This window comes from Pagrus major, chromosome 24 (genome assembly GCF_040436345.1).
Source record: "Pagrus major chromosome 24, Pma_NU_1.0".
Lineage (NCBI taxonomy): Eukaryota > Metazoa > Chordata > Actinopteri > Spariformes > Sparidae > Pagrus > Pagrus major.
The window spans coordinates 2,798,651-2,821,338 of record NC_133238.1 but is presented as its reverse complement, the minus strand read 5'-3'; the positions used below and the strand labels follow the sequence as shown (position 1 = coordinate 2,821,338).

The window sequence follows — 22,688 nt, the reverse complement described above, 5'->3', positions numbered from 1 at the left end:
CCTTTTAACAGTGGAACCAAACTGGTAGGCAGACATGTTGTCATTCCTGGAGCAATGCTACTAGTGTGGCTACTCATTTAAAATGCAAATAATGTAGTTTTTATAACACACTGAAGGTTGTACAAGCAAGACAATGGAGTAATTAAGCTACCAAAATGATGGTCAGCTAAAGCCTGAAAACAGTGAAGAAGAGCATGGTGTCTGCCAGCAGAACAAGTCTCCAGGTAGAGCCTGACTGTTAAAAGCTGCATTATGGTCACACATTTTTCGGTTGGCCCCCTGACCACAGATCTGACAGCGCTTCAGAGACTACAAGGTTTAAATACACCCCGGCGTGTTCTTGTCCAGTTCTGCACCCCCTGAAACACTCTCTTTCTACCTTCCTCACACTATAAGTTTGAGCATTTTGTCTGTAATCCTGAGGAGTTTGGCTCGCATCAAGTTCTCGAGCTCCTCCTTCGGTCTGCTGCAGTGATGGTAGGCTGATGAGTCTAACATGAGAGAAGGCTGCCATCTACAGGGGGAAATAAGCCCCCCAGAACACTGTTTGAAGCTAGACAGGTGGCAGGGTCCGCCACGTATAAACAAAGTAAAACCATATGAAATGATGTTGTCCTTTAAGGTCAGTTTGTTTATTCAGTTTACTCAGTCATGAAAACAAAGAGAGTTTGTCTAAGCATTAACATCAATCATGATTCTGATCAAATGTCTTTCCAAAAACTACGCAGTGCACCTTTAAACTGTCTGCAACTGGGCTTTACACAATTGTCACTGTCTCTATGTCATTGTAGTTATTGATACAATTTTAATAAGCTTCTTATTCACGCCTCGCAATGGTTTCAGTAAGATCCTGCATCTTATGTGCATGTAATGTATGTCTTAACACCCATAATACCCTGATGATTTTTAATAACGCATGCCAAAACAATATATATATATATATATATGTATATATATATGTATATATGTATATATATATGTATATATGTATATATATGTGTATATATAACAGTTACATATATATATATATATACACATATATATATACATATATACATGTACAGAACACTGTATATATATATATATATATATGTATATATATATATATATAACTGTTATATATACACATATATATACATATATACATATATATATATATATATATATATATATATATATATATTGTTTTGGCATGCATGTGTTATTAAAAATCATCAGGGTATTATGGGTGTTAAGACATACATTACATGCACATAAGATGCAGGATCTTACTGAAACCATTGCGAGGCGTGAATAAGAAGCTTATTAAAATTGTATCTGCTGCATTTTAATGAATGAAAAGGCATTTTTTACAAAAGACAAAATCTTTTGTAAAAAATGCCTTTTCATTCATTAAAATGCACCAAACTTGGCTGACCAGTCTCCCTGTGAAAATAATCAGAGCTACATTATACAGTAGCAACAACTTTTTTGATGCTTGTTATAACAGCAGACTTTAAATCACATTTTAAGTAGAGGAAAATCATTATCACATTAAATCATACAATGTACAATGTAGTGAAAGTCCTCTGCAGTGGGCAGCCAACATACGGTGCCCAGAACCGATTTAGTGCTATTTTAAGTTAAGTTTTTATGATAAGATTCACTGTATTGATCTTTTGTGCAGCTCTTAAAGTTACACATTGTACATAATAAATCAAAACAATCCAGCTTTTCTGGTGATGGTATGACTTTATTTCCACATGCAAAATAATATTAGTAAAAATTTGAAATCTAATTTGATAATAAGATCTCATTTTCAGCCCTGACTACAGTATGAGTGTAAGCAGAGTTTGAATCACAAACAGTCTGGCATACACATGGAGGTGAATATTGACATGATCCTATCATTAATTTATTTCTGTGTTGTTAATTACGTATTCGAACATAAAAACCTTGACCAAAATTAAAGCCAGAACTTTTAATCTGGAGCGTTGGACAGTCCATCATCACAGAACAAACATGTAAATACTGAGTATCAGGTCGTTTCTTGTTGTTAACCTTGTCTACACAGCAGCAGCGTCAGTCCTTCATCAGTGTCTATACAAGTTGTCTTCAGTCAGTGTACTGCTGTGTGGTTACACCCGTTTCAATAGCACTAACAGCAGAATACAAAATCACTGTAGTTATGCACATAAGAAGATGCAGAAGAAAAAAAGACTTGCATGAGACTGATGACAAAAGAACATGGCCGAATGCATCTGATTTTGTCCTTTGTCATACAGTCGAATTGTTTGGATACAAAACACCTGGAATAATTGAGACATTTTAATACACAATCACAGCCCTTTACAACCTAACTGTTGGTAAAAAGGATGACATTGATTAACTTAACTGTGTCTCTGCTGGTCCTTTATGACTAAAGTTCAATTAGAAACTTTAAAAAAAATGGAATAGTGGATAATTAGATGCCTTTACACTGTTAAACGATGGTCACTGCCCAGTATCAGATGCTTGTGCAATTCTACAGAGGATGTGTGTGTCTGTGTGTGTCAGGTGAGGCTCCAAATGACGGTGAGCATGGCCATGATGCCATTAAGGACAGCAACGCCATAGCCCAAGTGGAACCCATGGCTGGATACATCTCTAGAAGAAAACACACACACAGATTCTAGTTTTTAGCAGGTTGACATCATCACCTGCAGTCTTCTAGTGAAGTCACACGTTTTGTTGGACGACACTGACTGTGTGATGATGATTTGTTTCTATATTTGCTGTAAGGTAGATATGCAGGTGCAACCTGGTGTGTTACCTGATGTGGGCCAGTGTCAGTGTTGGGACCACCATGCCAGGCTGGTGTGAGTCCAGGTAGGTGAGCGTCCATGAGAAGACACAGCTGATACATCCTACTAATACTGACAGCACCAGGATACTCGAGAAACCTGCACGCACACACACATACCTTAATGAAAACTGGCCTTGAAAGTGGCCTTTCATTGTCTGTTTAATCAGCATCTTGATATTATCTTGGCAAAGGAAAAGTGCTCACTAACATGGATTTTCACAAATTTGTGCTCAAAATTTGAGAGAAATAATTATTTTGTGTGCATAAAGAAAGTTTAAAATCTTTTACTTGGATTTGTGAGAAATGGGAGTAAAAACAAATGTTAATATTTTGTTGAGTGTAAATAAGTCCAAACTGGACATGAACAGTGAATCTTTGACAAAATGAGCAGATATTCACTCACCCAGCATCCTCTGTTCAGTCCCATCCTGTCCTCTCACTCTCTCTGCCCGCAGCTCTGAAACAGCATCAATCAGTGTGATTACTGACTAAATACACAGTAGTAACATCACAGCCTGCTCACTGACGGATCAGAGATGGTGGATTTTACAACAATTCATACTTAGTTTCTGAAAGAAGCAGTGTTGACTCACTTTCGGCTCAATGGTCACTTCACTTTTCAGACAGCTAATTGAAATAATAGGCCTACATAGGCCATTATCTTTATGTACTAACATGAAATTCTTTTAAAGTTCTAATTTACTGCAAGTGTAATGCATTTCATGAGCTAATCTGTAAATATTCAGCAATGTTAATATCCAAAATATAACATAAGGTGATACCATGTTAAGTCAAACTTTTATCATATTTTCCTGCTGCACCTGATTGGCAGAAGGTGGCAACATGAAAGGCCGACACCACAGTGAAGGAACACTGGGAAGTAAAAAGTAGCAGCAGTCTCCACACACACACACACACACACACACACACACACACACACGCTGGCGCTTACCTTTGAGTATCGGGTAGATGAGGGCGCAGAAACAGCCGACAGCGGCCACAGCCACTGCGGAGCCCAGCACTGACAGCACGACGACGGGCCACTGTGAGGGACCTCTCCGGGTGGTGGACGGCCTCCCCCCGTCTCCCTCTCCGGACACGGCTGTCATCCCGGGGCTCACAGGATGATACTCGGTAGCCCCGCGGTCCATCTCCTCGGACGAATATGAGCCACCGAAACTTTTTCCTAAACCGTCCCTGTGTGTCGCACTCCTCGGCATCCTGGTGCACTTGAAACGAAGAGCTGTCGTTGCCGTACCATGGGACAACCTGTGTGTTAACACACTTATTTGTAAGTCACAGTCATACAAGGCTTAGTTCAGAGTGGTCGTACCAGGAACTGTTGCAGGCGTGACTTATTCGCGTCGCACTTCCGCACACAAGATTGTCCCACAGGCAGTTCCGTCAATGTAGTTTTATTAATTTTTTTTTCTTTGTAGTTAAGCCTGTGTCAAACATTAACTACCAGACTACCAGAAAAAAAGATAAACATGTAAAAGTAAGTGTTGACTAAGTATCTACAGAAAAATGTGAAGAAAAGAAGCACCACCTAATAACAGCACGAAAGGTTAGAGCTGGAGACAGATTCCTGCAGGAGGCTTCACACAGCGTCTCCTGCAGCTGTAATTCCCCTACAAAACCACGAGAGGGCGCACATATCTTATGAGAGCTTTTATTTTGACAAGTACAGTACAACATAAGGAGGCCGCCAAACCAACGAAGAAGAAAGAACATAAAGAAATATACGTCACGTTTATTTTGAAAATTATAAACCGGAAGAGGTGTTGACGCAGATCTTAGCTGTCAACAACGCTGATCAAGTCTACAGCGCCTACAGACGCCACACAGCCCATCGGGTGACTACAAAGGAACTATACAATTACGGTAAATTACATTTCACTGTGCTGTAACTTTGATGCTATAATATGAAACTCAGCTATTAAGGCAGAAGCACAGCGGTTGGGTGGGAGTTTGGTGGTGGTATGCTCTTAGTCACAGCGTTATCAAGGGGCTAATTTGTTGTGGTAACATTGGTTTATTACACTGCGGTGATATGGTGTATTAAAGCGTAACTTCAGCCTTTCTCTCTAAGAAGAATCTCCACACAGCGTGAAACCGCTCGTTCAGAATGTACGTGTGTTAACATGCAGAAATATTGCTAAATATACCATACTAGCTTGCTAAGGCAGTTTGCTAATGTGTTTTAGCTTTGTCACATTTGTCAGTTAAGCTTGGTAAGTTAGCCTGTTTAGCTTTTCTAAAGCAACAGCTGAGATACTTTCAGTGTTTCCTTTAGCTACCTAACTTTGTGGATATAGGTAAAGGAACTAATTTACCTGACTGCTCACTTGTTGCTTTTATCAGCGGACATATCAATAGCTAGATTTTCTAGCTCCAATACTGCCTCCTGTGTGGAGAGAGCTATTTTCCGAACGCCACTTAAGTATCTTCCAATTTAACGTGTCTTCGCTTTCTTGTCTTTTGCATTTCTTTCAGACATGATTTATCAAATGATCCCTAATCAGAAAGTTACTCTTGACATGTCGGCATACATTAATGCTCTTACATACTTACTATCAGAGGTGATTGTATTGTACTGATGCTCCTTTTTCCTGTGTCACTTGTCATTTGGTATTAAGTTGACAGCTTTATGTTACAGTGTGCCAAGTGAACAACTGAAGTAGGATTTTGACATAATAGGATATTTAAACATAAGGACCTGTGGTGGCCCTGAAGTGCATGTCACAAGGACAAATAGGGGAACACAATGATAATCAGAAATAACAACAATAAATTGCTAATTAAATTCACAATTTGGTTCCATTTACCTATTTTCTGTTTTGTTTTCCTATCTCCTTTCTGATTTACACTTCAGGGCCACTGTACTTTGTTGAGCATAAAATAAAACACAGTAGCCTAGTGTAACATATAGTGGGCTTTGGAGCTTTTATGGCTCCAGACGTGTCAGTCTACTTCATATATGTTGGATTTGAGGCTACATCTTCCATTGGTACTGTCAAAGTTACAATGAAACATAAATGCTTAAATAAAAAGTGTGTACATAATTATTTCTTAACAGGAAGGCAGTGGTGACCTAAAGGTTAGCAAAGCAGGCTTGTGACTGGTCAGTGTCCTTGAGCAACACCCTCAGCCATTAATTGGCCAAAAGGTCTCGCAGGTCTATCTGCAGACTCAGTAGCTACAAGACACAACCACTACTACATGATACTACCTCAGACTAGTTAGGTTTAGGCACCAAAATTGTGATGTGTAGTGAGGTATAGTCTGCTACTAGAAGTGCCTCCAACAGATCAAACTGATATTATCAGTTGGTAACACTGGCCTGGCTACAAAATGCTGAAATTGTATTTCCATTGTCTTTAAATTGCTTAAAAATAAAATTGCTGTGTATCAGCCTGGAAAAGTGAAAGGTCATTCAAAGTCCTTTTCCTCCAAACTGTACTTGGCCGAAGTACTTCTAAATTTTCTACAAACTTGTGTTGTTAGCTTGTCACATTGAACTGCAGTTCACTGATTAAGGCTTCCTGTTCCTCTGAACAGAAACTCTCAGGCCGGCTGTGTTTTTAGCTGTTAGCTCTATCAGCGATCACTGTGGACTCTGCTGCAAACAATGGCTAACTAGCTCTCCACCAGCCTATTTCAGCACAGATTTTTTCTTTACAATGTAACATTATTAGGGGAAAATTAAGGCCATTCCCCGTCAGTAGTAAGCTTACTGCCACCTCTCAGATTTTAATGTGTCATAGTTTCACAGGTCTCACGCTAAGTAGCCAGCTAGAGATAGTAACTAGCACTGTCGAGAATGAGATAACTATGGTAACAGCATGAGAAGACGCGCTCCGTTGTCGACAGTGCTCTTTCCAGTTGGTCATTTGCTAAGTGATAGTACATTCAAAAATCCCTTTTGTCATAGAGACATCCCAAGGGTAGCTCTCTGTTTGTCCCAGTGACATTTTTTATCATCCTCGGATGATTGGCCATGAGTCTCAAGCACGGGCTTAAAGTGTGGAAAACTGTATTTTCTAAGCTCTTTGGCCTGAAGCTGGCATTGCAGGCATTTTTGTGTGAAAATTTAACTGCAACAGCCAATGGCAGTACAGGTTATGTTAGTATGCTACCTATGCTACGCACAGATCCCCAATAGTGACACTCCCCAGAGTTTCCCACTCCCCTCTGTTTCATTTGTCGAAATCAAAGCATTGTTTTTCCTCTCCACCCTGGCCTACTGGCATGTGTCTGGCTCGTGTTCGAAGGAAAAAAAACACTTCAAACACGATGCAGCATAGCTTACCGGCAGCCTGCTGCTGCACCTTTTCAACCTGTCACCATGGCCACTGCCAGAGTTGGACATCACAGAGAAGCAGAACTGTAAAATCCTCCTGAAGTCCCTGTGTGGCAATATATTGCCTTCCCCGTGAGTAACGTCAACAACAGATGTGTTGTTGAAAGAAAAACTGCAGAGTCAACAGCTGCTCATAGGTTTTTGGTGACTGACAATCGGATCATATTAATGAAGTGATGATCGACAATTGTTTTCTCCTACTCCAATAATAAGGCATTTAAATCCTTAATAACAAACAGGTTTTCTGGCTCTTATCAATGGATCTTCTACTCCATTAAAGGGGTTAACGTTACTGATAGGATCTGGATTGTGATATTAAAGATAAGGTAATGTAACACAGAGCATAGGCTGTGAAATATCCTGAGGCTCACCTTTGGCATCTGGATAATAATTTTGTGGTTTGTGCTGTTGGCCGGACAAAACAAGCAGAGTGCAGATGTCACTGTGTGAATTTTTACAAACCAATTAGTAGATGAATGGAGAAAAGAGAAATAAAAAGTTCCTGTTCATGCAGTGAATGCACCGAATCTTCCTGCATTCTTCACAGTCGAGTTACTGCAAGTACTGCAGTATGTCCTGCAAGCTGCAGGAGACTGGGTCCAAATGCTTGTACCTGCACCACGAAGAGAACACAGCCTAACATTTTCCATACTCCATCTGCATGGGAGGACCCCTTGTATTTAAGGTCTGCTTGAACAGGAGGCCCATTCTCACTGGAAGGGACTAAGGTCCCCTTCCAACAGACTGAGAAGTTTGAAGAAGTGAATCGTTGATGGTCACCTGAGAGGACCGTAAGGAGGACCCTGTGGTTTGAAAGTCTCACCCTGTGCGGCGTGGGTGCTATCAGGGGGATCAAGAGAGCCACCTGAGAATGCTCACCCCCCTAGGGACAGCCTCTGACCACAGTCTGTAGGCTTCCCTTACGGACTATAGTGATCTCAATCCTGAAGCACATCAAGTCCATCAGCTCAAAGTAGACAGTCTGAAGCTCTGGGACACTGATGTGCTGTCTTCTCCATTAAGGGCTTCAGAACCCTCTGGACTGACCCCTTCTGCTACCAACTATGAAGCAAGGCGTCTGTTGTCGCAAACTTTAGCCTTGCTTGGTCCGAGCCAAGACGAACATCCCCACTGGCGGAGACCTTGAACCTCGTGTGTAAACAAGATTCCATGTGGAGGTCATTGTGCCACCTCTGCAGGGGGTGTAGATGCATTAGGGTCAGGGTTGTGATTGCTGAGACTGCTGTTGGCTGTTAGGCACTGAACCCTGTCTGTCTGCTCCATAGGCGGGTTTGCCAATAAAGGTGGTCTGCTTTCTTGGATGAAATTAGATTTGCCCTGATGCATTGTAAAAAATTGAGGAGCCAGGGACAGACTGAATGGATAGATGGCAGACTGATACACTTGACAATGCTAGAAAAGCAAAACAATTACATCATCCTCATCCTCACCCAAAACCAAGGCAACTACTGAGCTGGGTGGGGGAGGTGGAGCCTGCACCATTGCTTTAAGCTGCTCTATTTCAGCTTGTGATAACTCCATCTCCTGGCAAGAGAGAGCTTGCCCCTTCGCCTTTTTCTGTGCTGGGCTATTGCGTTCATAATGTGGCCCGCCTCTGCACATCTCTGTTATTTGCGATAATGAGAGCTTCTATGCTGCCTATTGAAGCAACAACACCATTAAAACATGTGGAAGGACAGTGACAAAATCAGTGACAACAACAGTGCATTTCCACTTCTCTTGCTTCTTCTTTTAACACTGTGGCAACAGTAACAGAATCATTCTGGGGGCTTTTGTCAGACGTATAGTTTTCCGGTCATTATTTCCTGGGAACCACTTCCCAACCCCTAAGCTGCTTTCCTCTGCTGCTCTGCAGTGCTGTGATAGAGAGGAGGAATGAAGGGGGCAGGGTGCCTTTGCTGCTGCATCCTTCTCTAAACTGCGTGTGTGTGTGTGTGTGTGTGTGTGCAGGGCTATATTGCAACATGATCCTTAAACATTGACACCTGCAGATAGGTGGTGTACCTGGCTGGGCTGGGCAGGACTCAGGGTGCTGTGCTGCTTCCCTGCTATATATCCTGGAGGAAGCAAATGGACTGTGTTACTGTTTGATTAATGAGCTGACTGCCTGTTCACTGTCAACAGGGATGTAAATGCTAAATTGGAGATACTGGAATGGTTAGATTGTGACTTTGCTTACTGAGAAAGATTCTGTTATTTTATTTTCATAGGCAGCAGCAGCTGGGGCTATCAGCCATAGCACATAGTCCTGCATTCCAGTGGACCATTTGACAAGGTCAAACTCATCAACTATAATTTTAAGATTCAGTTAATCATCTAGTAAATAAGAAATGCCCAACCTTTGTTAACCGTTCAAACAAAATACACAAACTGAATCTTGGTCTCTGGAAATGTGGGACTGAATGTATGTAATATTGAATGTATATTTAATTGTATATTGTATATTTCTGCTAGAGCATTGACGTTTATTCTTGACCTTTGGAATAAAGTGTGGCAAATAGCCTTAATTCGACATCCACTTACTAGCTCTGTGACTGTGAGATGCCGTCGAAAGCTCTGTACCACGGCAGTTAAAGTTTTCTCAGTATTCACAGAGTTCACTTGGTGACATCACATTAACATTAAGTTCCTCTCCAGTTAGTTAGAACTGAAGAAGCCTCTTGGATTAGAGGTGAAACGTCTTTAAGGAACTGAAACAAGTCCAGTTGCCTACGATACAGCACCTAGAACTGCCTTGGTGTTTCAGTGTGTATTTTTACAAAATAATGATGTAATGTGATTCTTCATTTTAATTGCTGATATAGCTAATGATACAGCCCAGCTGTTGTCATTTACCTGGATTTATGTTAAGTGGATTGATGAAGGCCTATGATATCTTCCCTTTGGATGCTGTGAGTGGTCTTGGTGTGGTATTTACAGACTGCTGATGTTATCTCCACCTATATATGACCACTTGTCGTCACATGATCCATGTTCTACACTTTGGTCACATGATGACCGGCTCCATTCACGGATGCTGAAGATGAAAAATCACTGGAACTAGATTGCTTATCTAGTCTTGTCAAGCATAGTTGCTTTAACTTGTGATGTGTTTCACATGTGCTGCTGGTTCTTACATGTGTCTGTTTTGGTCATAAATCGTGGAGCTAAATCACGTCCACAGATGACATCAGTGTCCACAGTCAGGTGGTGTGTCTTTGACCTTCTGCTGTGACCTATACTGGCTGACCTGCTGTGTGAGCACAATGGGACTGTGTTCATGGACACACGCCAGGGTAGAGGAACCGTTACTGTCCACATCATCCAAAATCCTACCCAATGTCCTCCCTGAAAGCTTCTTGCTGACTGAAAAACAGCCTGACTGTGCACCAACAGCTGTTTCGCTATCTGTGTGTGTGTGTGGTTGGTCAGCTGCAATAGGCTGACTGTGTTTGTTGGTTAGTAGCGATATTTATTTAAAGCAACATGCTGTCAGCTAGTATAACATCACATACTAGAGAGAGAACAGAGGCTGTGTGTGTGTGTGTGCACGTGTGTGTGTGTGTGAGAGAGAGAGCGAGCAGTGTAAATAAGTGGGGGTTGGGAGATAAAAGAGGAAGCTTTAGTATAGAAATGGGGGAGAGAATTAATATGTGACAAGAGGAAGCAGTCATTGAATTGGAGCAGTTACACTATGCTGCTGGCTCAAACCCACTGATTTCCAGTCTGTGTTGGGGCTGCTGGAGGGGGTATTTGAATGTGCACTCGTCATCTTAGCAGCCTCCACTGCAGAGCAGAGCTACAACAGAGGGCTGTATCATCACCCCTCACTCAGATGTTTAGTTTTACTGTGTCTGCACAGTCAGATTCTGCTGTCAGTTAACACTTCAAGGAATGTATATTCAAGCTCAACTGATATATCTATCTGTGAATAAACAAGCTGCAATCAGATGAAAAATAAGGTCCCCAGATCACTGATTGAAGCTAGAATGGTGGCAGGGTCCACCAAATATAAACAAAGTAAAACAGTATGAAATTGTGTAAGGTTTGACTTTTATTTATTTTTATTTATTTATTTATTCAGTTTATTCAGTCATGAAATTGAAGAGAATTTGTTTATTTAAGCATAAAAAATGAAGCTCTTTCTCTTCTGATTGAAACATCTTCCCCAAAACTACATGCAGTGTGCTTTTTAATTAATGGGATTCAGAAAATGTATTGAAAATACCTATGAGTAACTTCAGGCAGTAAGAGAGTTAAATCTGTTATACATTAGGATTATCATCAGGCATTATCTTGAAGGTTACTACTAGATATCAACACAGAGCAGGTTAACAAGTACCTACTGAACTGATTCCTACATTTCTGTTTAACTCTACAGCTGGATCCTGGACTAAACTGACTCCACTCTACTAACACATGACATATTTCCAATACACTGGTCATGTTCTTTGCAATGAAATGGAACATGTCACCCAGGGCAACAGTGCGGCTCATTGATATGTTTCTAATGGTTTTTGGATGAGAATGGAGCTATGAGGCACAAAGGAATAAGATAATCAGGCTTAACTGTTAAATTGACTGCAATTATATCGCACTTCTCTTGTCTTGACGATTAGCAGTGCACAATATGGACATGTTTCAGCCGAAACTGATAACCAATTATCTACTTCTAATGGCCAATCCAATTAGACAACCATTAATTTTAAAAATAACTTTGTAACCTGTCCTTTATGCACACCTGATGGTAAGAAAGGCAACTTTCCAGATGTCTGCCCACACTGGTGATGACATGTTTGGCTCTACCTAAGTGCAGCTGTTTGACTTCATGAGCATAACAGCAGCATGCTGCACTTGTTCTTCTTCCCCTTCTCATTCTTCATCTGTGTTTATTGGCAGAACCAACTTTAAAAGGTGCATACCATCACCTACTATATCAAAGTGTGTAGATGCCTCGCTGGCTGAGTCAATGGAAATTTGGCTTTGTATTATCGGCTCTATTTATGGGCTTTAATTTCACCGTTATTGATAAATAGCCGATCATTTATTGGTCAAATATACATTATATCATGCATCACTATTAACAACCACTCAAAGCACTGTACAACATGAGCCTGCATTCACCCATTTACACACACAAGACTACCATACCCTCAACACTCACACACCTATCAGGAGCAATTTGGGATTCCATATCTCGCCCAAGGACACTTCCAACATGTAGACTGCAGGGGTCTGGAATCAAATCACCTACCTTCTCATTAGTAGATGGCAACTGTACCTCCTGACTGAGCCAAAGGCACAGCTGTTGATACACACAGTAGTTTTTATGGGATGAATTAATTTTGGTTTTGGATACTCAGTGGGATTTTCCATTGATACCATGTCAAAATACTTGTTTTGTCCAACTAAAAAGCAGAAAACCCTGACATTTGAGTAGCTTAAACCAATTGATTATAAAATCATTCTTGTTGGATGATCTGTCAATGCTTTCAGCAGTAGTTAAGATGTTTTCAAACCCATCTGACCTGAGGTGTCTCTGTCCCCTGCAGGATTCTGGCCACTACTCTGTGGAAGTTGCAGCTTTGTGTGTGTGGCAGTGTGTGTATGTGTGTGTGTATCTGAGACATCACTGTGCAGTGTGTGTGAGTAGGTGTGTGTAGCACCGTTCTGCAGTGTGTGTGATGTCTTCAGAACTGCTGGTAGATTTGGGTGAAGACCCTGCGACCCAGTTAGGACAGCTGAAGCTGGCCACAATAGAGGACCAGCAGTGGCCCGCAGATGAGTCTACTCTCAGCAAGTCAGGTGAGAGGAATTACTCACATTCCATACACTATATTTTTAATTCATGAGCATAGCCCTTAATAAGAGTGCTGGACAGTGGGTGTCATAATAATGTTTGTGTGTGTGTGTGTTTCAGAGACGGACCTCTCCCAGCGCTTCGACGCTGGCTCTCCCCACCTGCCCTGGGACCATCCCTTCTATGACATCGCCAGGCATCAGATCATTGAAGTGGCAGGTCAGTGCTCCAATCACAAACCTCTGTTTGAAGAAATCAATAGTAAAAGTCCCCCTCCAGTCAAAACTGACTTTCTTCTTGTTCATGCAGTTGAATTTATGATCTGCAATATGGAGAATGATGGATGTGCACAGTTTGACACTAGAGGGCTGTTTTCACATTTATTGCTGAAAGTGTAAAGTTTTCTCTGTACTTGTGGAAAATGTGATTTTAAGTGACAGGCGTAGGAGCATGATTGATGATTTGTGACATCTCAAGCAGTTTTGAAGTTCACCCCAAAATATATTTGGGATATATATTTTGATATATTTGATTTCCTATAGCGAGTGAGTGGGTGGGTGAGATTTTTTTCGACGAATCAGAGGTTTGTTATGGTCTTTTCCACAAGGATTGGGTACTGGACTGGGTACTTTTGAGGGTACCGACCATATTACATCAGTACTTCCGAGTAGGGATTCACATTAAATCAGTCGGTGCCAAATATCAGTACCTGAGTGGCATCTTTACAGTAACGTTATAGAGAGAGAGACAGAGTGAGACCTCAAGAACTTCCTCAAGAACCTCATCAAACTTCTCTGGGTGATTTTTTTTTTTTTTTGCAGTTTAATGTAGGAACTACAGAAGCCAATGAGGAAGTCCTGGGCTGATGTGGTTACAAATGGTCTGCGGTTGTGAGGCCGATTGGATTTTACTGCCAAATTCTCAGAAACAACATTGGAAATGACTTATGGTAGTGAAATGAATATTCAATTTAGGGTCAGCAGCTCTGGTGGGCACTCCTACATCAGCATGCCAATCACACGATCCACCAAAACTTATGACATTGGAACTGTGTTGTGTGTTCAAACTGCACATTTCAGTGTGGGCCTTTTATTGCTCAAGTCCAAGGCACGCATGTGCACCAATCATGCTGTTTAATCAGCATCATGATATGATAAACCTGTCAGGTGGATGGATTATCTTGAAAAAATTAGAAGTGCCCACCAACACAGATTTTAACGGATTTTACAATTGTCTTACATCTTTTAGTTTAACTTGTGAAAAATGTACGGAAGCCGTAAATGGTCATGGGTCAGACATATTATTTCCTCTGTTTCCCCTTGATAACAAGTACATTTTTATTTGCTCTCTCGAGATCACGAGTTACCAATGAATAACACATGTTTTCCATGAGAAATTATCACGAGATAATAAATTCATAAGATTCATAAGAGATGACCCTGACATAGACACACTGCTCTGTGGGCTGGGTTTGGGAGTTTCAAAGCAAACCATATGAACTTTTTTCTGAACTTTTTCCATTTGAATGTTGATCGATATGAGGATATTTACTTTCTGGCTACTGTGAGGGATAGGTGGAACAATAGTATTATGTAGTTCTAATTTCCATAGGGACTTTTTAGAGTGTGACAATTCTGAGGAGTAGCTGGCTCGAGCCCTGAGGAATAGCGGCAGGCTTTGAAGCCAACTTTCAAAGTGGCTGGACTGTGTAATTCCAACATCACATGGTGCACTTGGGCCCAAAAAGACTTTTTCCCATAAGCTTACATTGTGGAAGGAGCGGCTGTAAAGCAGTAGATACATTTTTTTGAGCATCACAAACCCAACAAAATGACTCTTTGACTATCATAATTTAAGCCATTCGGTCCAATAAAATTTGGATAGCCTAGAAGAGCTGCAAGATTATATAATTTTATCTCTATTCAAGTTAGCCAGGCACAAAACTGGAAGTCAGCTGGCTCGGTAGGCGGAAGTCTGATGTGTACACGCTCGATGGGCCCCATGGAAACCGGATCATTTTATAGCCATGCAGTTGAGCTTTTGCATATTTTACACATGTTCCCTCTCACCTGTAATGCTATTTATTGAGATTATTATGGTGTATAACAATCTTGATAAAAAGCACTACAGGTGAGAGGGAAAATCTGTATTTTGATTTATGGGTGAACTGTCCATTTAAAAGTAGGAACAATTTAATACTGTGAAAGTAATCTATTTTAATATAGAATCTCTCTCTCTCTCTCTCTCTCTCTCTGTGTGTGTGTGTGTGTGTGTGTGTGTGTGTGTGTGTGTGTGTGTGTGTCTGCAGGTGATGATAACTTTGGCAGGAAGGTGATAGTGTTCAATGCCTGCAGGATGCCTCCACAGCACCAACTGGACCATCACAAGCTGCTGATGTAAGTACTATTGATTAATGCAAAGTGGGATTATTAAATCAGCATTTTTTTCTTTTTTCTTTTAAATGGAATAGCACATCCCTGAATGGTTCCTCATTCAAGTGTGGGATATTTACATTTCTCCATTTAAGCTTCCATTCTAGTGTTATGCAGAGGTCCCTGGGTGAGAGGGAATTTCAGATGGGTTTACTGAAACATCAGTCTGATGAATATGTCTTAGCTTTATCGAACCTCATCCATGTGTACAGTGTGTTAACTTTGACATAGAATTATTTAGATTGCTCCCCTGTTTTTCTATAAACACATTTGCATTTGCATTCATTAGCTGCCTGATTACAGAGAGTGACAGGACATTTCAATAGGCAAATATGCATTAAAGGATATTGTGGTTGCAGTCTACTTCTTTGACTGCTGGCTCACCAACACATCCATATAACCCAGTATGAAGCAGAGCATGTTTCTCAGAAGTCTGAAAGGGTTCTGAGAAACTGTTCTTAAGTGTCTCATAACCTCTGTGAATGGAAGAACAATGCTACTTCAGGTTCTTCTTTCTCCATAATGTTGTTTATTTCCACATATGGAATGACAGTTTCTGTAACATGCTGAAACGCTAAGCTGGCGAGTGCAAATGTGGTTCATTGGTTAATCTGGACCAGAATATAAGTCCAGTGGATATACACACTTATCTATTTAAATGACAATGGATTTTCTTTTCTTTTTTTTTGCAGGTATCTTAAAGGAACACTGGATCAGTATGTTGAAAGTGACTACACGCTGATCTACTTCCATCATGGCCTGACGAGTGAAAACAAACCATCTCTCAGCTGGCTACGAGATGCATACAGGGAGTTTGATAGAAAGTAAGCTTAATAACATCACTAAGCATGTGCACAGCATTACTGACACAACCGCCTTACCCTGGCCTTAATTCTCCACTTAGATCTGTGTAAAATAAACACAATGGGCCCTATTTTCATGGCAGTGCTCTGTCTGTTTGGTATATCCTGATTTTGAAATTAACAAAGCCAACGATGACATATGATTACTCTGGCTGCAAACAGACGTGGTTCTGAGATGTTCATTCTCGGCACAATGTCTGTTTGTGGAGCAGCATTATCCAGACAGCAACACAATCCTCTGGTGAAGTATCTTTCATTTGTTGAGCTGCTGCTGTGGTTGGCTCAGCTGTTTCAGAGTGATCACATTAGTCATGATTGGCTGAGAGTTTATATTAATCACCACACCCTGCTACCAAAACAGCCGGTGGACGCCCACACAGAGAGTGTGTGCAAGACCTACTATTTGCTCTTGTCGTTGCACTTGTTAGATTAAAACAGCACTGACTAATTGATGAGTTATGGGAAGGAATAGAACATATTTTTCTGTGTATAAAGAAAACACTATCAGCCCAATTGACATTAAGGAAAAAATGTCAATAAACCCATGACTATTTATTGCCTCCACTGCCCCTCCTGTAGGATTGTTAATCATCAATACAAAATGTATGTGTGGCCACCTTCATGCTTGTGGTGTGTTGTCCATTTTTTGCTACATACTTGTCCCTATACAAATACACATTAAAGAAAAAAGCTAAATGTTTTTAGAAATAAACAAAACAAGCAGTTTGATTTGATTTATTGATGCAACAGTCCCAGTGATTTTTTAAATGAAATATATGTTGTCATTCTGCATTTTTGCTAAATAAGTACTACTGTTTCTTTACTTTTTACAAAGCAACCCAACTTTTGGGAATGATTAAAAATGATGCTAGGAGCACCCTCTAGTGGTAAAAATGTAGATAACACCGCAGAACCACATACACCGCTCCAGAGATCTTATGCTTATCATCTGTACATTACATTTAGCTTGTTTTTGATTTTCATGTGTATGTGATTTCAGGTATAAGAAGAACATCAAGGCTCTGTACATCGTCCATCCCACCATGTTCATCAAGACTCTGCTGATCCTCTTCAAACCAATTATCAGGTTCTCTTTTATGTCAACCTACCGAACTTACTGATTTTAGGTCAATGCAACACCTGCTTTAGCTTTAATTTAATGATTGAATGATTAAACATTTTAAACATTAGTTTTCCAGACACTTTTACAGTTCGAGCCATTATCGTCTCATACTTTGCATGTTCAGATAGGACAAAATTGCTGTGTAAAATCTTTCAGTTTCAAATTTAGTAAAATCCTGATGAAACTGGCCTAGATGTTTGAGCTGCTCATAGGTTGGTTTGTGACCAGTAATGAAATGTGTTAGGATTGGTATTGAGAACATTACAACATCCAAGCTGTTGTACATAATGAGTAATGTCTTGTTCAATGATATGATGATTGATGTTAAACAAACCTACACAGAACTTGCAGTCAGCCAGATACTAAGTCTTGTTTAAAGTATGTATACTAGTGTGCGTAGGATCGATACAAAAGAAAATGGATGCATCTAATTTTAGATCACATCCTGCACACTGTTATGAGCGCTGTACTCTCTGCTGCTCTGCTGCTGTGTGCATGCACGCAGCAATCATTATGTTACTTCAGAGTATTCACATGAAAAAACATTTTTATTATTTGCAAATGAAAACTGATTAGAGTGAGAATAGTAAACCATTTTATAGAAGATATCATATTGATAGTGGCAGTTCTGGCCCTGGTGGCCCTCTTATCTTTTTAACACAAGGTTGTTGGCCGTTGTTAATTGCTGCATGTGAAATACATGACTTTATGCTGGATATCTGGATGGTCCCTGACATAAAAGGGCAATACACCAACATTATATCGTTATAATATGAGACTGGTATTGTCTTACCAGACTTACCCGACTGCTCTACTTGTTCTAATACTTGTCTTTACTCACTTTGTTATTATATCAATGAGATTTTTTAATAAATAATCGATTATTTATCAAAAATCTCATTGTGTTGATATTTTGTCAAAATGCCAATAGTCATCCCAACAATATTGTTGCAATATTTATATTGAGGTTTTTTTTTAAAAAAATGTGGTATTTGATTTTGTTGCGCAGCCCTAGCATTTATATAGTACTTCTGGGTAGATTTAAAAATATAAACTTATGTATTGTGTTTTTATTTTAAGGCCATATTGCCAAGCCCTGCTGTACAGTATTACTCTGGTGAGATTAGTCCTTAATATGCTTCCACCGTGGGAAAATGTTGTGTAACAACAGTTATATTGATAAGAAAACCTAAACCAAAAACAATCTCAAAATAACACAGTAGCACTCAGCATTTTTTGTGTAGTGTTTCAGTACAGTGGTATAGACACTGTTACCTGTGCAATTTAGTTTCTGTGGTTTCCAATAGATATGGTCCATCTAGCCAAGGATTCTTCAAGCACTTAAGCAATGCTTTAAATTACATACACACTTATTCTTATTGATTTGGGGCAACTTAATTAATATCATTGGCAGGGTAAAATTAAGCTCTTTATCCACTGGCCAAATGGCTGGTGAAAATTAAAACTCAATAGACTACCATTGTTTTTTTGGTTGAAGCAAATCTACCATCCACCTGCATAGTTTAGCGTAATTTGGGTGGTGGTTGGTACAGATTTTGTGGCCTGATAAGTGAAATCACTAAGACAAGGCTCTAGTAACATCAAGCTGTAGAAAATTACGACAACTCTCACACTATGCGTCTTTTTTTTAAAACAAAGTTTATCAGCTGTGTTGTGCGTCATTTTCTGCTGTCCCTCTATTTCCTAAACAGTTGTATTTGCTTATTTTTTCTCTCTCTCTTTTTGTAGTTTTAAGTTTGGCAGGAAGATCAACTATGTGAGCTACCTGAGTGAGTTGGAGGATGTGGTGAAGTGTGAGCAGCTGATCATTCCTGCCCGTGTCAAAGAGTAAGAGCTAATGATGGACACAGATTTAGTTCAAAAAAACATTTTGAAATCATACACAATAGATATTTTCATTTGACTCCCTACCGCATACTGCTGTTGTCATTTCATACACCCTGTGTGCATTTGGTAAAACATTTTTGGCACGTCACATTTACTGCTGCTCTGATCTTACATTGTTTCTGTGTCAGGTACGACAACAAGTTGAGGGCGTCCATGAAACCAACCGCCCAGCCTCCCATGTCTCCTCCTCGCAGCCCTCCCCTGCCCAACCAGGTGTTTGGGGTGCCACTTGCATTGTAAGTCACTAAATCTCTGCTGGTCTGTCTGAGTTGCGCTTTGGCAGACTGCACTCTCTTCAGTGCACATTGATCTAAATGTTAATGGCATTAAGGCTGGATGGTAAAGCCCCAGTCAACTTCTAACAGTACTGGTTATTGTGTGTCAGGCTCAGACAGAGGAGTCCAGATGGTGACTGTGTTCCTGTGGTGATGAGAGACACCATTAACTTCCTTTCAGAGCAAGGTACTCTTTTCTTGTGCTGGTGGATACACAAACATAATGCACTAATCAACTTTGACTTTAGTTCACTGAATAAATTATTCTCTCATTAAGAATTGCCTTCTTCTGTGTTTGTGTGTGTTTGTTTGTGTGTATGTGTGCGTGCGCACGTACGTGTCTGTGTGTCAGGTTTGGAGATTGAGGGGATCTTCAGACGGTCTGCCAATGTGACTCTGGTGAAAGAGGTCCAGCTCAAATATAACTCAGGTAGGATCGGCAAATGGCACACTGTTATTAGGTGAGATGCATTAAACTGAAATCCCTATCAATGGTAAATGAACGCGCTCATATTGATTGGTCGAAGCGACAGAAGATGGCTAACATTACACATGTGAGCGATGTAGGCCAAACAGTTGTTTCAGTCTCCATGCAATATTCTTTTTAATCTGAATCAACAGTAATTTGGCTGCTTTGTTTGACTGATATGACTTATCATGTATACCACCTTCAATAGAAGTGTTACTTACCAACAACTCTGTGGTATAGAGAGTGAAGAGAACGGTTTAAGGAACATACTGGTCTCCAGTGCTGCTCCCAATCTTATCTGGCCGGGAATACCAGCGGTATGTTCTACCAGAGATGTAGTTAACCACTCAATAAGACCAGTGTTAGCTGTGGGCGGAGACATAATGTTTTTGTGTTCTCCGTACGTCCGTACATCTGTCCCATTCTTGTGAATGCAATATCTCAAGAAGATATTTGAAGAAATAGCTTCAAATTTGGTATGAATGTTCACTTTGACTCGAGGGTGAACTGAATACATTTTGAAGCCTCTTGAAGCCATATTCCAGCTCAACAGGATGTCAGCCATTTTGAATTTACCGTGCAATTTTTGCACAGTTTTTGCTATTTCCAGGATTTGTACTTTAATAAAGTTGTAAACAAGCAACATTTTATCTGTTTATTTATAGGAAGTGAATGAACTTGTCAGATATCTGACCAATGATGTGGTTGTGATGGAATAAGGGAAAACATTCAAATAGGAATTCAGATTATATTCTGCGTGTGTTCTGTAGGTGCCACAGTGGATTTCAGAGAGATTGAAGACGTCCACTTGGCTGCTGTGATTCTGAAGACGTTCCTGAGGGAACTACCCGAGCCACTGCTGACCTACCAGCTCTACAACGACATCGTCAACTTCACCTGTATGTTCAAACAATCAAAACCATTTTATTTTCATTATTAGAACTTCTGGAAACTCTCTTTCTGTATAGAATTATATGGAAACTACCCCAGCTCAAGGAACAAAAAGAGAAGGAAGGGTCATTAGGTTATGATTCCAACGTTACAATCCTCTGCTTGGTGTCAGACTTGGGAAATAACTCTCAAATGAAAGAAAACACTTCAGAGAATAGACTAATGTTTGATACTTTACAGGGCTCATGTCAAATGAAACGTTTACAAATCTCCTCTGATGACTAATAGTCTAGCCACTAGACTAATTCTGAACTGCGTCTGTGCAGATATACAGCAACAACCTGATTCCTCTCAGTGGGTTTCTGTGCACTTGTGAATGTACTGAATGACTACATCTCCTGCATCTATCTCCTAAATGAGCTCCAATTCACAATGATGCTTGTGTTTGGTGACTTTCAGCTGTATCCAGTGACAGCCAGGTGACAGTTATGAAGACATTGGTAGAGTCACTGCCAGAAGAAAACTACACATCACTGCGATACCTTATCACATTCCTGGCCCAGGTACAGTTGATACACGAATTACCTTCCCGAAACTTTCTATCAGTCTGTCTGTCACCTACAGTAACTTGTACCCTGTGTCTGTGTGTGTTTATGTGTTTAGGTATCAGCCAACAGTGAAGTGAATAAGATGACCAACAGTAACCTGGCTGTGGTCTTTGGTCCTAACCTGCTCTGGGGGCGGGACAATGCCATGTCACTCAGCGCCATTGGGCCAATCAACAACTTCACCAGAACCCTGCTGGATCAGCAGCATCTGGTCTTTACCTAAATTCCAGCCTGCAGTCTCTCTTCCAGTCAGAAACACCACTGACACCCCACCTGCCCCCACAGCATTTAGTCTTTAGATCAGCCCTACTCCTGACCAGTCGGGAGCTTCTTCAGGGTACTTCTTTACCAACAGCACTTAGACAAGCTTTTCCGTTAAAACACCATACAAGATCCTATAAAGATCCTGTGGACCAATTACATTTCACGTGTCTCCCGCCAGTCTTTGCATTGCGATTGGCCCATTACCAGTGTCTTGTTGTCAAGTGGTACTGCTAGTGTCTGGCCGCATTTCCATTTCCATGTGACTCCAAGCTTGAACGTGAAATGATGCATATGTTTTACTACAGCTGAATACACCCCAGATAGAGCACAAATTAAACAGCTAATGAGTAGTTAAAGCGGAAATAGACAACTTTTCAACTCTTAACCCTAGTGTTTCCTGTGGTGTTACTGTTCTCACTGCTGTCACAAACACAGTGTTGGCAACATGGCTACTGCTAACTGACTGGCTACTGTCCAAAGCAAAAAAAGAAAAAGAAAATCTACACCAGTGGCAGGCTGAATACCATAGTGAAAGCAAGGTTTATATAAGGCAAAAGTTGTCTGTTGCTGGTTTAACTTACCATCCATTTACACTGGTTCACTTTGGTCCAACTGTTGACTCCAGAGGCACCGATTTAACCCCTGTAGTTGGGGGCAGCGACAAAATCTGTCCCTTTTCAGGACATAAATGCACCCAAGTAAAATTTTCATTGATCACTTGGGTGAATACAGTGTTAGTCTCAAGTTACCACTGGCTTCAATACAAGCAAACTGCTGTATCTCTTCCACCATCCCGTTAAACCTAACAGACCTTTCAAAAATTCCATTCCTAACTGCTGGTGTTTATACTTGTATTTTAGTGTGTCTC

General features: G+C 40.5%; 2 protein-coding genes across 2 annotated transcripts; one reads left to right on the top strand and one right to left on the bottom strand.

Moving 5' to 3' along the window:
- Window positions 1-1,711: 1,711 nt before the first annotated feature.
- arl6ip6 (ADP-ribosylation factor-like 6 interacting protein 6) lies at window positions 1,712-4,155 on the bottom strand. Its single transcript, XM_073462345.1, has 4 exons — window positions 3,777-4,155; window positions 3,228-3,281; window positions 2,792-2,921; window positions 1,712-2,625 (listed from the first exon to the last, which is right to left on the bottom strand). The coding sequence occupies exons 1-4, from the start codon at window positions 4,042-4,044 to the stop codon at window positions 2,532-2,534; spliced, it is 546 nt and encodes a 181-aa protein (XP_073318446.1). The 5' UTR covers window positions 4,045-4,155; the 3' UTR covers window positions 1,712-2,531.
- A 460-nt stretch (window positions 4,156-4,615) lies between these two features.
- Window positions 4,616-22,296, top strand: arhgap1 (Rho GTPase activating protein 1). Its single transcript, XM_073462133.1, has 13 exons — window positions 4,616-4,708; window positions 12,740-12,992; window positions 13,108-13,206; window positions 15,296-15,383; window positions 16,112-16,243; window positions 17,283-17,369; window positions 19,155-19,253; window positions 19,442-19,549; window positions 19,699-19,775; window positions 19,941-20,018; window positions 20,828-20,956; window positions 21,408-21,511; window positions 21,612-22,296. Exons 2-13 carry the CDS (start codon window positions 12,872-12,874, stop codon window positions 21,777-21,779), a joined length of 1,290 nt encoding a protein of 429 aa, XP_073318234.1. The 5' UTR covers window positions 4,616-4,708; window positions 12,740-12,871; the 3' UTR covers window positions 21,780-22,296.
- The last annotated feature ends 392 nt before the right edge of the window (window positions 22,297-22,688 follow it).

Excerpts from the sequence above, each read along its gene's own strand:
- arl6ip6 (XM_073462345.1), bottom strand. The coding sequence starts at position 4,044 with ATGCCGAGGAGTGCGACACACAGGGACGGTTTAGGAAAAAGTTTCGGT. Across the intron at positions 3,282-3,776 it reads CATCTACCCGATACTCAAAG|AGCTGCGGGCAGAGAGAGTG; the intron begins GTAAGCGCCAGC and ends ATGCTGTTTCAG. Across the intron at positions 2,922-3,227 it reads GACTGAACAGAGGATGCTGG|GTTTCTCGAGTATCCTGGTG; the intron begins GTGAGTGAATAT and ends GTGTGCGTGCAG.
- arhgap1 (XM_073462133.1), top strand. The coding sequence starts at position 12,872 with ATGTCTTCAGAACTGCTGGTAGATTTGGGTGAAGACCCTGCGACCCAG. Across the intron at positions 19,254-19,441 it reads ATTCCTGCCCGTGTCAAAGA|GTACGACAACAAGTTGAGGG; the intron begins GTAAGAGCTAAT and ends TTTCTGTGTCAG. Across the intron at positions 19,550-19,698 it reads TTTGGGGTGCCACTTGCATT|GCTCAGACAGAGGAGTCCAG; the intron begins GTAAGTCACTAA and ends ATTGTGTGTCAG.